The sequence below is a fragment of the Suillus plorans genome, assembly GCF_016647745.1.
Source record: "Suillus plorans strain S12 chromosome Unknown HD556scaffold_85, whole genome shotgun sequence".
In the NCBI taxonomy this organism is placed as follows: Eukaryota; Fungi; Basidiomycota; class Agaricomycetes; order Boletales; family Suillaceae; genus Suillus; species Suillus plorans.
The window spans coordinates 181,243-194,453 of NW_024537469.1; the positions used below are offsets into that span (position 1 = coordinate 181,243).

General features: G+C 46.8%; 4 protein-coding genes across 4 annotated transcripts; 3 read left to right on the forward strand and 1 right to left on the reverse strand.

The window, feature by feature from the left end:
- Positions 1-621: 621 nt before the first annotated feature.
- HD556DRAFT_1449225 (uncharacterized protein) lies at positions 622-3,973 on the forward strand (the record flags this gene model as incomplete). Its single annotated transcript, XM_041307569.1, has 20 exons — positions 622-983; positions 1,044-1,140; positions 1,212-1,273; positions 1,332-1,513; positions 1,565-1,649; positions 1,703-1,838; positions 1,894-1,937; positions 1,994-2,081; positions 2,137-2,287; positions 2,364-2,481; positions 2,529-2,610; positions 2,667-2,756; positions 2,806-2,883; positions 2,941-3,099; positions 3,156-3,200; positions 3,252-3,284; positions 3,336-3,438; positions 3,493-3,687; positions 3,735-3,786; positions 3,838-3,973. 20 exons carry the CDS (start codon positions 622-624, stop codon positions 3,971-3,973), a joined length of 2,298 nt encoding a protein of 765 aa, XP_041154408.1.
- A 1,001-nt stretch (positions 3,974-4,974) lies between these two features.
- On the forward strand, positions 4,975-7,056 carry HD556DRAFT_1002453 (uncharacterized protein). Its single transcript, XM_041295838.1, has 12 exons — positions 4,975-5,069; positions 5,120-5,222; positions 5,275-5,289; positions 5,338-5,376; positions 5,432-5,460; positions 5,525-5,538; positions 5,594-5,629; positions 5,792-5,851; positions 5,908-6,042; positions 6,093-6,330; positions 6,388-6,439; positions 6,495-7,056. The coding sequence occupies exons 2-12, from the start codon at positions 5,190-5,192 to the stop codon at positions 6,690-6,692; spliced, it is 849 nt and encodes a 282-aa protein (XP_041154409.1). The 5' UTR covers positions 4,975-5,069; positions 5,120-5,189; the 3' UTR covers positions 6,693-7,056.
- Positions 7,057-8,815: 1,759 nt separating this feature from the next.
- Positions 8,816-10,311, forward strand: HD556DRAFT_1002952 (uncharacterized protein). Its single transcript, XM_041295839.1, has one exon. It carries the CDS (start codon positions 9,060-9,062, stop codon positions 10,170-10,172), a length of 1,113 nt encoding a protein of 370 aa, XP_041154410.1. The 5' UTR covers positions 8,816-9,059; the 3' UTR covers positions 10,173-10,311.
- A 97-nt stretch (positions 10,312-10,408) lies between these two features.
- Positions 10,409-11,957, reverse strand: HD556DRAFT_1003037 (WD40-repeat-containing domain protein). The gene is made up of 6 exons (XM_041295840.1): positions 11,335-11,957; positions 11,257-11,283; positions 11,189-11,197; positions 11,049-11,135; positions 10,760-10,996; positions 10,409-10,703 (listed from the first exon to the last, which is right to left on the reverse strand). Exons 1-6 carry the CDS (start codon positions 11,809-11,811, stop codon positions 10,575-10,577), a joined length of 966 nt encoding a protein of 321 aa, XP_041154411.1. The 5' UTR covers positions 11,812-11,957; the 3' UTR covers positions 10,409-10,574.
- Positions 11,958-13,211: the final 1,254 nt, after the last annotated feature.

A 13,211-nucleotide genomic window follows, 5' to 3' on the forward strand; every position in this document is an offset into this window, starting at 1 on the left:
GCAAGAACAGGTGGTCTTTAAGTTCCGTGTTTGGCGTGGGAGCTGATTCATTTTCAAGGTCCCCGTTCACAATACGTCCAAGCGGCTAACCAGCCCACTTGTACTCCCATCGAAAGAACGACGATTGCGCTTTGGCGAGTGACTGCTCCTTGCGTGAAATCCAAAGTCGACTATGGAAGTATTTGTGCCGCCATCGTCCTCCAGGTCCGAATGTCAGGAAGACACCCGCTGCTTCTATACAGAACGTTCTCTGTCAGTAAGATTAAACCCCTGAACTTAGAGATCTTATTGTTGTCTTTTCCCACAGCCACATTCAGCGTAGTTTTCTCTTGGCTACCACTATGTGCCCAAGTCCAGAACGTGCGTACGACAGTTTTGGACAGTTTTATCTCCTGTACCGTCCATAAATGGACAGTAATAGTCTTGTAACACACAGCATCTTACCTATGCTATGGAAGCCACAACTTGGAGATCCTCTTATCATGTCTAATAGGCGCTGCAGACACCTTCATATAGAGCTGGCGTTCCCTTTGATCATGAGTCCCACCCTAATTAGACCCACCAAGCATGTGTCCTGTAGTTGTGCCAGTGTCATTGAGATCACCATCGAGCTCAAGCTTTATGCTTGATGGTGATACTGTGCCACTCCCAGAAGGGGTACCTAACTGTGACTCGGAGGGTTTTTTTCGGCAGCAAGCAACAGTTCAGTCGGATTCAGACGACGAACACATACCTGAGCCACTGCTCACCCCGTATCCGTATTCAGTCACCCCGTATCCGGCATCAGTTGGAGTTGAACACATTATCTCACATCACCCGCCAACTCCTGACTCCCCCTTCATCCCAGAGCCTCCGCAGGGTCCATGGGACGGTTGGCTTCCCGCCTTAGATTCGTCAGTTTACCAACATCACCAACATCAATATATTTCGCATAGCTATTCTGAGGAAGGAGGGGACCATTTTGTTCGTCGGTGGCAAAAATGGTGAGTTTGTTTTTGCTTACGTTGGGTGCTTGGCTTGCTCAATGAGTTACGGTGCACAAGGGATCAGTATGGCAAGCTGTGGGTACCGGATAGGCACAGGTTTCGGTCACCTTCGCCTATAAGCATTCTAGGAATCGAAGACTATTTCTACCTCAATGTCCGCTCCATGAACGAAGGAGGCAAGTTGTCATATTAACAATACATTGCATAGCATGCATACTGAACAAGCTTATAGGGAAAAAGTCGCTTGTTTTTAGCGACTTTAGTCCAATCTTAGATTCTTTTCTTCGGTAAGTTGTCTTGGAATGGATCGCGCGGGTGCTGCTAACATTGATTCCTGATTCTTAGTACTGTATTTGTCGACATTGATTACGACGAGATTCTTGAGTATCCTATTCATCGACTGTCCCAAAAGATGAAGGTACTTCGGTCCAGGTTGGACGATGCCTGCACCTTCTTGGACACAGAACAACTTCCAGAAGACCTAGTAACCAAGGCCGAGGTCTTCGGCTTCAACGCGTCTACTGGATGTTAGTTTTGCATTGCTTCTCGCGCTTAATAACCCTGACCATTATGGACAGGCGAAGGGGCCGCTGAGTTCATTGATGTTCTTGTGACACATTTAGAAAAACTGTTGGAGGTCGTGGAAACGGAAAGCAAGCAGACGTATGTGTGTTTCAGTCCATCATGCTTGTCCCCTATCGTTTATGATCATGCAGGGTCAAGCAACTCGAAGAACTATTGTCTAACAATCAGATTTCCTTCGAACTTCTGGAGTATTACTACGAGGAAGGAGAGCGTTACATCTTTAATGATGGGCTTTTACAGAATGGTTTAGATGTCGAGAGACCTATTGTGGGAACTATTTCCTTCACTTATTTATCGTCACTACTGATATTCTGCACGAAAGATCTTGGTAGTCTTGAAGAGTGCCCGCTTCCGTGATGATAAACAGTGAGTATGAACTTCTCGGAACATGGCTGTGACAAATTCTAATTAGACCTGTTCAGGGCGTTGCTCGTCAAGTTGGAGCACCTCGAGTGGGATGGCGTTCGTTTCGAGAAGCGCACCATGTCATTGGATCTTTTTGCATTCCAGGTACTGTGACAATTCTCCAATATCAAACTACCATTTGTTCACTTACCGATTTTAGGGAACTCGAGCCTTCTCGTCCCTGTTTCTTCAACCCGTCACAGACGGAGCCCTTGCTAAAGTGACTGGTGAGAACTTAATCTTTGAGTTTTTCGTTGAGATATTGAATCATCAATATAGAGCGCGGAAGGCTCTATCTTTCTTACAGCAGAGTTTGTTGTGCAGAGTGTAAGTGCCGCATCACTCCAGCTTCTCACTACACTGTTTTCATACTTTCCTCATTTACAGATTATGACGACACACCGATGCGATCGGTTTTCAGTGGCAACTCAACTCCACGCATTAGGCGGGTGATGGTTGACCCAGTTGGATTCCACCGCGCCTTGCAAGGCTATAACCCAAATCTGTGAGTAATCTACTTGTTCTCTGGGTCGACGCTGAGGAATGTCATAGACGTGTACCACTTCCAAACGATGCGCAGGAGCATATTGCACGCCTTCCGTACTGGATTGGCGGGTATGATCTTGAAGTGAATGTGAGCAATTCACAATACGTATTTCGCTAACTGCTCAAGCAAATTGTGATATCCAGCAATGGCGAATATTCAATATATGGGATCTGAAGCCAGTGAAGTATGATCAAGAGGCATGGAGCAAACTCATCATGGACGAAGACACCAAGGTGTGCGCGATCATGTTGATTTCTTAGCTTTGTTTATCTTCTGTTGCAGGATCTTATAAGAGCACTGGTGGATAATGCTGGCGGTTCTGTAGGCGGTCTAAAGCCAGCGCAGTTCGAAAAAGGACAGGTGTGTTGTGTGTTTTGAATTGTCGTCGTTTTTTGTCTCTCATCCAAGATTTCATAGACAATACTTCTTAAGGGACCACCAGGAACGGGCAGAATGACAACTGTTCATGCTGTCTGCAATCTCCTCAAAAGACCTCTGCTTACTATTAATATCACTTCTCATGACTTCTTATACGACCTTATGAATCTGGTACTAGATATTGCTCTGCGTGTATCGGTTCGTACAACTCACAACTTTCGATGATTCTTTGACAAGACCTTGTTATCGTTTAGTTTGCAGCCACCTGGAATGCGGTGATTGTGGTGAAAGACGCCGATGTATGTACTCCCTTTGACACCTTGCCCTGTGTGATTTATCACGTCATCCAGCGTTTCCTGGAGTCGAAAGATCAAGGCCATAGGGTATGTTTTGGTTGTTGGACTCTCACTACTTGAGCCTTGATTTCTCGTCAGGATCGTATCAGGACTGTTCTCCGTCAATTTGAGTCGGACGATTGTATCTCCTTCTGGGTATCAGGTGCCTGCGACGAAGAACTCCTGACGCAATTTTCTGCTGGTGTGTAACCCGATTGCCTGACCTGCTTCTGCTTCTGAATGTTCGCCATTGAAGTCGTCGAATTACCTGAACTGGACACTGCAGCCCGACGTCGTCTTTGGCTTGGCCACTTCGGCTTGAATGATCCCGCTGCAATTATATGGAATAGTGAGCGCACGCTTATCAGCTCCTCCTCCATGGATCAGAAGGAGATGGATCATTCATTACTTCTTCGTGATGTCGAGAAACTCTCACGGCATCAGTTAGATGGTAAGCCTCATATCTGCCACCGACGCGGTGTCTGACGATGCTTTCAGGGAGGATGATTGATAACATTGTGCGGTCCGCACGAGCACTAGCTGCCTCAAAGTAAAACCAACGCCATATATTATCGGGCATACGCTAATGACAATTTCACAGTGGAGAGCATTTGTCCATCTACCACATCAAAGTGGTCATGAAAGCACAGCGATTGGATAATCTTCCGTTATGGCGGAAACTGACCCGAATCCTGACACGTCCGGCGAAGGTTCTTCACACGAGCGTGGTGAATTAGGCGGAAGGCTCGTTGGTTTGATGTTACTGCCAGTGATACAGAAGCCCTGATATTCTTGTTTGCTTGTAATATAGCTGTATGGCATTCGATGTACGATACTAGATTGCAGACCCAATTATCTCTCAAGACACGATGGGTTACTAAAAGTGAATTTGAACTGGGGCGGTAGATCTTGGAAAATAATGTAGGAAGGTACCGATGGCGCCAGCCACGGCTGAGCGCTGAACACTGCACATCGTAGTTGACATGTTGGAGCGAGCATGGAGATACGACATGGCAGAAGCACCGTGTGACTCGAACGAATCCTTGTCGAACTGCCTCGATAAAACGGTATCACAACTAACAGTTCACATTCTCATCTGTCAGTAGAATGGATAGACGTGCTTTATTGCCTGCAAATATGTGGAAGAATTGAAGGCACGAGAAACTGGACATGTAACAATGGAGATGAAGAGCCAAACCAAGAATATCCTTCCATGTACTGCAGCGTCTAGACGAGGATGAATATTCTGGCGGTACCGGTAAGGGCTAGTGTGGCTGTGTTCCATTCTTCTGACCAGCAGAACACAGCATTTGCACCAAATTTGTCTCGCTGACACTAGATGCAGTGAGTATTATGCAAGATTATGCATCGCATTCCCATCCAAATGAATACACTCATTTGTAGCCTAGGGTAAGTGCAATATCGAACTTGGCTCAAAATAATGATTACGCAGGAGTATTTGATCCTAGTATGAGGGTGACATAGTCTAATTACTAGGTCCGCAGTAGCGGTTGCTGCAGCATTACTAACACAGCGTTTTCACGATGCCCGGTGTATAAATTAGCTCTAACTAGGTGGGGAAGGTTTTTTTGATGCATACAACAGGTACAGCCAGCTATCTATCACCATCATGCATTCACTATGCCAATTGTGGCGATAGTATGAGAGCCGACCGAGGCTGAATATTCGAATAGTGGTATATTTAATACGATCACTAGATCATTACACACCCCAACACCCTCCACTCGCTCGCAACCTATCCCTCCAATATGACCGTAGTCTTGAATGATACTGGCAGTTGGTTGTCAAATGTTTTTTCCAGCTATTGGATAGGTTCGTCGCATCAAGATGCCTAGATCTAACATTGACTTGTGGTTTTGCAGTTGCCGCCGGCGTCGTGGTAGTATACGATTGGAGTGAGCCGGACAGTGTTTGAAAACCGCTGATACCCTCATGTTATTTCCAGTGCTAACACTCGGACAAGAGGTAGGTTGGTGCTATCACCTCGGCAGTCAACTCGCTAAGAATGGTGTCATAGATCGAACTGATCTGGGTGAGTGACAGAGTTCCGTATCAGAAGAAAAAAATGAATTCTCGACAGAAGCAGCACTGGTCTCTCATGACTGTGCTATATTTAGTTGTTCGTGCCTCATGTTATGCTATAGCGTGGTTATACTAACTACAAAATGTTTTAGACACGTTATATGGGAATACCATATTTTATGTAGGTGTCGAGGCTAACAAATCGACACTATACAAATAACTCATCGACTATCTCTCACGATCAGTTTGTTTATGCTGGGTATGTTTCATATGTGCCGCGTTCTATTCGTCTGACCTGCGGCACACATTGGCAGAAAATATACCATTTGTCTCGCTGACAGATGCGGTGAGTGTTGTACAACTATCTTGCTCCTATCCAATGAATATCTGATATTCATTTGTAGGGGTGAGTAAGATTCTGATCATTCAACTTGGCTCAACATAATCACTCCATAGGTGTGAGTCGGAGTGTTTGATACTAGATGAGGATGATAACTAATCGGGTGTTTCAGGCAATATTATGAGCTATGCAAAGAATGTGACAAATGTGGTCATAACTGCCATGTTGGACGGTGAGTTACCTAGCTGCATACCTCAGTAATATTGACTCGACTGAAACATGCTGCAGTCATCATGATTTCTCGGTTGCATGCCATGTATCAGCGATCTAGCATGATGCTCATCTTCCTTGTTATTATCTTTCTGGCTGTTAACATCCCCTGCGGAGTAATCACAGCAATCGTGCTCAAGGATACTGTAGCGGGTAAGCTTCACTTGTTGACATGAAGGACACAACTCATTGGACAAAATCAGAGGTGGTGATATTCTCTGACACGTATATGTGCAATGATAGATTTGAAGGGGACGACCAGCTTCTGGTTGCAATGGTTTGGATGCTCAACACTATTTGGGAGGTCCTCGCACTGTGTCTTTCGGTCTGGATTGCTGTGAAACACTTTCGTGAACTGCGACAACTCGGCCCATTGACAGGATCGACCATCGGGGATTGTTTCAGAGTGCTGATAAAATCTCATGTGCTTTATTTTGCAAGGTGAGCTTGTATCATGAATGTCGTTATCTTTTTCTGCTAAAGTTCTGCACGTGCTAGCTTTGTTTGTGTCTCATGCCTCCAGCTTGCTGATTTCTTTCCAGAGCTCAAGGTGCGCTGACCTGTCGCTGACATCTGCGTGTAAACACTGCTAATCATTTATGTAGACTTCAAATTCTATTGGAGCTCAAACACTCATTGGTTCTCTTCAAATTTTATGGAGAGTGCAGATGTTTGTGCTGGGACCACGCCTCATCCTTAGTATTCGAGAATATCACGCAAAACTTGTGGCCGACTCCAACGCAGAAACTAACATGACTTCGATTGTCTTCCAGGAGCGTGTAACAACTAGCAGTACTGTGTAGGGAAATGCTTGCTGAGCGGTCCGCAGGAAGGAGGGATTCGGTGAAGGATCCGTCGTGGTATTTATTTAACATATAGTATTTTGAAGTATATTTGAAAGGTTTAGGCAAACCTATTTCTTGTTCTATTGTGACTGTAGCTACCCACGTGCACCCGTGTTTGCACCAAGTAGCGAGCTGAGATTATCCGGCGTGTCTGGCAACTAACCAAGTCCTTGATGCCGATACCAAAATACAACGAGAAGCAGCCTGGTGCTACAAACAAGTGGCGAGCAGATCCTGCGACGGAGTGACAGCAAGAGTTTGGTATAATTGAAAGAACGCCAAGACCGTGCCAGGTCAAGACAGGGAACAAGCCTGTGGGTACGTGATGAGTCTAGTGAACGAAGATTGCGACGGGCGGGTTTGATGAAGATGCATTTAAAATTCTGGGATGCAAAGACACTGGTCAAACTGCTCCTACGAGCGAATAGTTTGGTGCTTGACAAAGTTTACATCATGGATGTAGAACTTATTTGTTATTGCGGTTGGATACCTGCCCCATGATTCACCCCGAACTCCATTCTTCTCGCCACTTTGCACTTTGAAAAGCAGACAATGAAGTCTGACGAAGAGAGGATGAAGTTGAATGAGGTAAAATGACCCTCGTCGAGTGGTGGTTCAAGTTCACATCGAGTTCTGGCTTGCACAATTATCCTGCAGGAAGCAAACGGGGAAGAAATCATAATCAGTATAGTAGCGACCGGATGACAGTATGTAAATGTAGTGAATAAAATCTTGGTGCAGCCCTAAAATGTTTTGGTGGACCGATGCAATTAAGTAGAGTGGGATGAACAAACAAAGTGCAAAATGGTCAACATGGATTGTAGGAAATCTGTGAAATGTGCAAAGATCTTCAGTCGATTAACAAAATACATGCCTAAAGTCCGATTAACACATACGACCGCAAAGACAATGCAATCTACTACTGTTTGCGACACTTGTGCCATGATGTGCCATGTACGACACCACTCAAGTCCAGCTGTACGGTATTGTTGGCTATCACCAGCGTGTTACCTGGAGCATAAACCACTGGGTGGAAAATAGGTGGGATCCGGAGGAGAAGCCGTCCTCCGGGACCTACAATCCATCCCTCCTCATTTGGGTGGGAAGGGGCTGGGGTTTCGGAACCTTGGAGAAAGGAGGAGGCGGAATGAAGGGCATGAGTCAGCCTGAGAAGACAAGCACCAGCCGTAAAATTGGTGAGAAGTGAATACAACACTCTAGAGCCTGTACGCAAGCAGACACTCATATGTTAATCATTAACGAGGATTCAAAGTGTTTGGAATGACATATGAAGTTGTTTGAACTTCACTACTAGTTGAATTTGTTTGCCCCGTCACACATGCCGCGTCACAGGCGCGTCACGACCGCGACGTTAATTCACGCCCGCATCCAGACTCAAAATTAATTCTTAAGACCCAATTCCAGCACATCATTTTGAATCACAAGCATGCGACGAAATCTGACGGATTATATGTTGAAAATCGGCAACGCCGATCCCTATTGACAAAGTTGACACAGACGTCAGCTTATTTCCTTCAAGTTGTCATACCACGCAGTGGTAGCAAATCGCTGTTGTGAAATCACTGACTCTTCGAACAGCCGCCTTCTGACAAGTGCATCATGGGGATCACACAGCGCATCTGTGTGGAACCTCAACACAAACCTCCCAGCTGGTTGGACCACCCCCCCTGGATCAACACGAAAATGAGGTCGCTTTTCAATTTCCTCTGACTCTGGAAAGCTGCTAACCAAAACTTGTAGCAACGAAATGCATATGTGTGAAATGTTCACCATCCTCAAAGCATCAGGCCTCGAGGACCTGCTGTCCATAACCGATGCACGTGCCGACATATCACGCGTTCTATCTCACTGACAATGTTGTCAGCTGTCATGTACCAAATGGATATCAGCAGAAGGTATGCAACATTTAATGGCTCTTCAGTCCCAGGACTAGATCATGCCAATCTCCTACTTACAGAAGCCAACTACATACTCTACTTCACGTCCCACCTGCCCCACGAATCAAGCAGTAATAGAATTTGCCCTGAAGTAGTCTAACTCGACAATCGACTACCATGACATAAGAGTTGTGCCATGCGGCGCACGAGTTCGTATACGTAGGCTCTCAAGGTCTTACATTTTCATCACGTAATAACCACTATTTCCATAGAACCAGACCACATGCAACAATGAATCTGGCATGGACCGTCATAGTGGTTCACATACTTTAACCCAGCTTGGGCCACTGCTGTGGAACTTCTTCTGCTATTGTTCACGAGGTGTTAAAAGGCTGCTTCAGGCAGTTTTCTGTATCATTCAGCCATCATGAAGATTACCCCCCGAGCTTCATTTAACGGCCTTCCCACCGAGATCGTCGCCATCATCATCAAATATGCTGCAAAGCCCACCTTTACTCAAGACGAGGGTTATGAGCCGACGCATCTATACGCGACCGCTCGTAAACTTTGTCTTGTCTCCCGAATTTTTAGGCACCTTGCACTGCCTATAATGTTGCACACCGTAGTACTGGATTTTGAGAACATGACAGCTTTCTTGCGTGCTCTACGCATGCAAAACGAATACGCTCAAACATATCCTGCTCTCCGCTTCGAGTACACACCTCACGTACGCAACATCTGGATCGGACCGTGTTTGGATGAGTGTCCCTCAGACGCTCCTGTGGACAGCAGCTTCACCTCTGAGCCTGTGTCGGACCTTGAGCTCATCGCTCCAGTGCTCCTTGGCGCATCATCACTCGCAATCTACTTTTCATGTCTAAACCTCCTGACATCCTGCATAGAGCTCGCATGGACCCGTATGGACCAAAATATAGACAATGGAAGTTTGCCGCTTCCGTGGAACACAAAAACATTGACGCTATCCAGGATGAGCTGTGACTCATGGGAAATGACGAAGCTTGCCTCAGGATCAGCCTTCTTGGCATCCATCACCCACTTTATCGCCCTCCCTCCAGATGAGAATGATGCGTTGGTACACATCCTTTTGCGAACTGAACGCATTATTGGACCTCAAAACTACGCTATGCCTCTGTGGATGTCGTACGTTCCGTGGAATTCGTTCGAGAGGCTGGAAAGAGTCTCTTTGGTTTTCCCCCGAGTCCAACTCCCGTTCGACATGGTTAAATATCGCAGGAGAGCGGAGCAACACGCGGAAGTGTTGACGCTCCCTGGTTCGATGGTGAAGGGCCGGCGTGGGCCCGCGGAGATACGAGGGTCCAAAGGCACTGAAGAGGGTTCTTCTTCGTTGCAAGATGATGATGCTGCGGTGTCCGGCGAGGATTTTATTTCCTTGAACGACGTTCATGTTGCGGTGTCCGATCATCCGGTGCCCTTTTGTGGTTGTGATATGTGTCTCCATTCAGATTGGCAGAAAGTGTGGGCATCCGGGTTGCAAGCTAAAGGGAGATGGGTGTTGTGATACGATTGATATTAAGCATACATACGTAAATGTTCGCAGTTGGCTTCCTGTATCGTGTACATATATACATCTATTTCTTGGCGCCGATCATTAGACTTGTCGATACTGTCGATATTTTGTTATTGAGTATTCATGAACGTTAACCATAACACAAGCTAGCCGACTATAATTTCGAGGCTTAGTAGTGAGGCGCACATGTGTCATGTTTTAGTTGGCTCGGAGTTTCTCGTGCAACGCGATCTGATTCATAGTACTAGTGTTGTTGACAGCATGCTGCCATTCTGCCAGTGGAAATTGCCGATAAATTAGACTGCGAGGCGTCAATAATTGTCATTAATGGTAACAGAAAAACGCTGAAATACAACAAAAGTAGGATATCTAATCGTCCATGTTCTAACACCGTCAGTGACTGTCGTCGTTGGGCGGAGACACACAGCAGAGGAACAGCACAACACGAGCCCACCATTTGGAGTTGTCGACGCGTTTTGCTTTGTCGCTAGCTCGCTCCGGCCGCCGAGAAACATACAGTGCCTGCATATGAAATTTGAGACGCCAGCTATTGATAACACATCCCCCAAACGACATACCTTCTTGTCATCTAGTGCAGGAACGTCGACAACAGGAGGACTGCGACGAGAGGAGGTACCAGGTCCCAGTGGATGTTGCTGAGGTTCGCTTAGTCCATTGGTGTTGGGTGGGGAATGGTGGAAGAGTGAGGGAAGGCGAGCGAGAAGCTCACGTGGACGTGATACCCAGGATGGTGGAAAAGCTCTGCGGCGGCGATGGGAAGAGGGATCAGGATGGAGATGGCGGGTATTGGAGGACTGAAAATATGAATATCAGAGAAAGTAGTGCAGGTGAATAGTGGTAACGCACAAGACCACCGTCTTGCACGTTATCGAAAAAGCCTGGTGGCACTTGACGTGGGGCTGGACGGATGGGCTGACGTTGCGTAGCATTAGCCTGGAATGCTGATATCAGGATCGATATCAAGGTCAGAAAAAGACACAGCGTACATCTGATAGCTTGTGCGTGTGGGGCATTAGCGTGTTTCATTCTTGAAAAGTCGCAAGATGATACATACCTTGTTTTTGAGTCCAGATTTTTGTGCCTGATAGCCATTGGGAATGAGATAGCGAGTGGGAGTCAAGTTAGCACTCACATCAGGTATAGACAGGAGATCTTCTAGTCCAGCTATTTTGAGGATGTTTTGGATGTCCCATACATACGCATTTTTATCATCCCAACCTACAGTGGATAGCAGCTTTCCATCAGCGGAAAAGGCCGCACACTCGACCTCATGTTTGTGTTGAAGAGGTGGCCCGATTTGGAGGTTTGTATCAAGAGACCAGAGACGCGCTGTCTTATCCCAGGATGCACTCGCAAGGAGGCGGTCGTTGGGAAATAAAGTGAGGGAGAAGACAACATCTATGTGACCCTCCAGAACAGCGATTTGCTGCCATGTGGCAGTGTCGAATATCCTAATCGGGCCATTCCCGCACCCGGCAATAAGCTTCTTTTCATCCGATGTCCAGGTTAAGCTCCAAACTGTCCGATCGAGTTTGATCGTGGACAGCAGCTCGCCTGTCATCGCGTCCCAGATTTTGATTCCTTCATCGTATCCTCCTGTAGCCATCATTGATGCCTCGGGTGAGTATCTTACCGCATACACATGTCTGACAGTGTCCTGTCTTGATTGGATTCAGACCCTCAACTGGTTCCCCGCTCTCCACATCCCACACTCTTGCCGTCCCGTCGTTTGATCCGCTCACAACTCGCCCACCATTTGGACTCCAGCACACTGACTGCACAGAAGCAGTGTGTCCTGTCCATTTGACGACAACCTTCCCCGTCTCGACATCCCACAACCTCACTGTCCCGACATTGTTTCCGCTGCCAGTGGCAATAGTCTTGCCATTTGGAGACAACGACATGGCAATCATTGCTGCCTCATCCCCTTCATCTCGCCACTCGCTACCTATCTGTGCACCGCTCTTTATGTCCCATAGTCGAAGTGAGCTGTCATTCGAACATGTGATAATGCGCTGCCCACCGGGCAGGTGTGCAACGCCTCTAACTGCCTTAGTATGGCCTCGTATCGTCTTGCAGGGGGTTACTGCTGACGTCTTTTTCACATTAGCGGCAGTCGAAGACATGATGGGCGTTTTGGGATCTCGATCAAGGGATTCGTGGACTATATGCGCGAGAGCAGATCGTTGCTTCAGAATCAGTTGTCCTGTGGGGTATAAATAGTGGGTGGTTTCACTGGTCTATCTATTTTCACCTGACTTTGGCATGTCAATAGAAATTCCTGGAGGGACTGCTTACGAGAGGTCCTACCCAGGGGGATTCTATCCTGACTGACAGCACAGCTTGAGGACGACGTATCCAGGAGATATCCCTCAATACCAGCCGGTCAGTGGTCTTATCTTGTCCTCGTATCAGCTTTTCCTACCCCCAACAAGAGTATCACTCACGGCAAAGTCCTACTTGGGACAATCTGACACAGATTCACTCCGCGCAAGCACGAGATGGGCTGGCTGGTAGCTGGGATAGTGGATGTTTGCTTTTGGGGTCGAGAGGGCTGCGCAAGTGTTGGTATAAGTTGCCTGCCAAGGCATGTATTCGTTATCCTTGTGCTCCACAGCTTCACAGTACTTGCTGTGCACACCAAGCGCCACGTGCATCTCCGCATCTGTATTCGGTCTTTCAAATAGTCCGATCCATTTCCGCTTTCTCCAAGTACTATTCTAATTTCTGCCAGCCTATCTATGTTGGACCTTACTCAGAGGATAGTGTCGTACGCTTCGCAATATCACACAGAAGACATCGATTGGTGGCAGCTCTACTGAAGAGGTCCCGTTGGATCGCTCAGACGTCATTGGGTTTGTCTTTCATTAGCAAGATTGGACAAGTTCCATCGCTCTCGTGTCGAGGAGTATCATAATCGGCTTCCATGCCTGTCTTGAGAAGCACCTTGAGTGTGTTTCCTATTGTGCAATCGGATGATTTCTGTGCAACCCTTGTATGTTGCTCGAT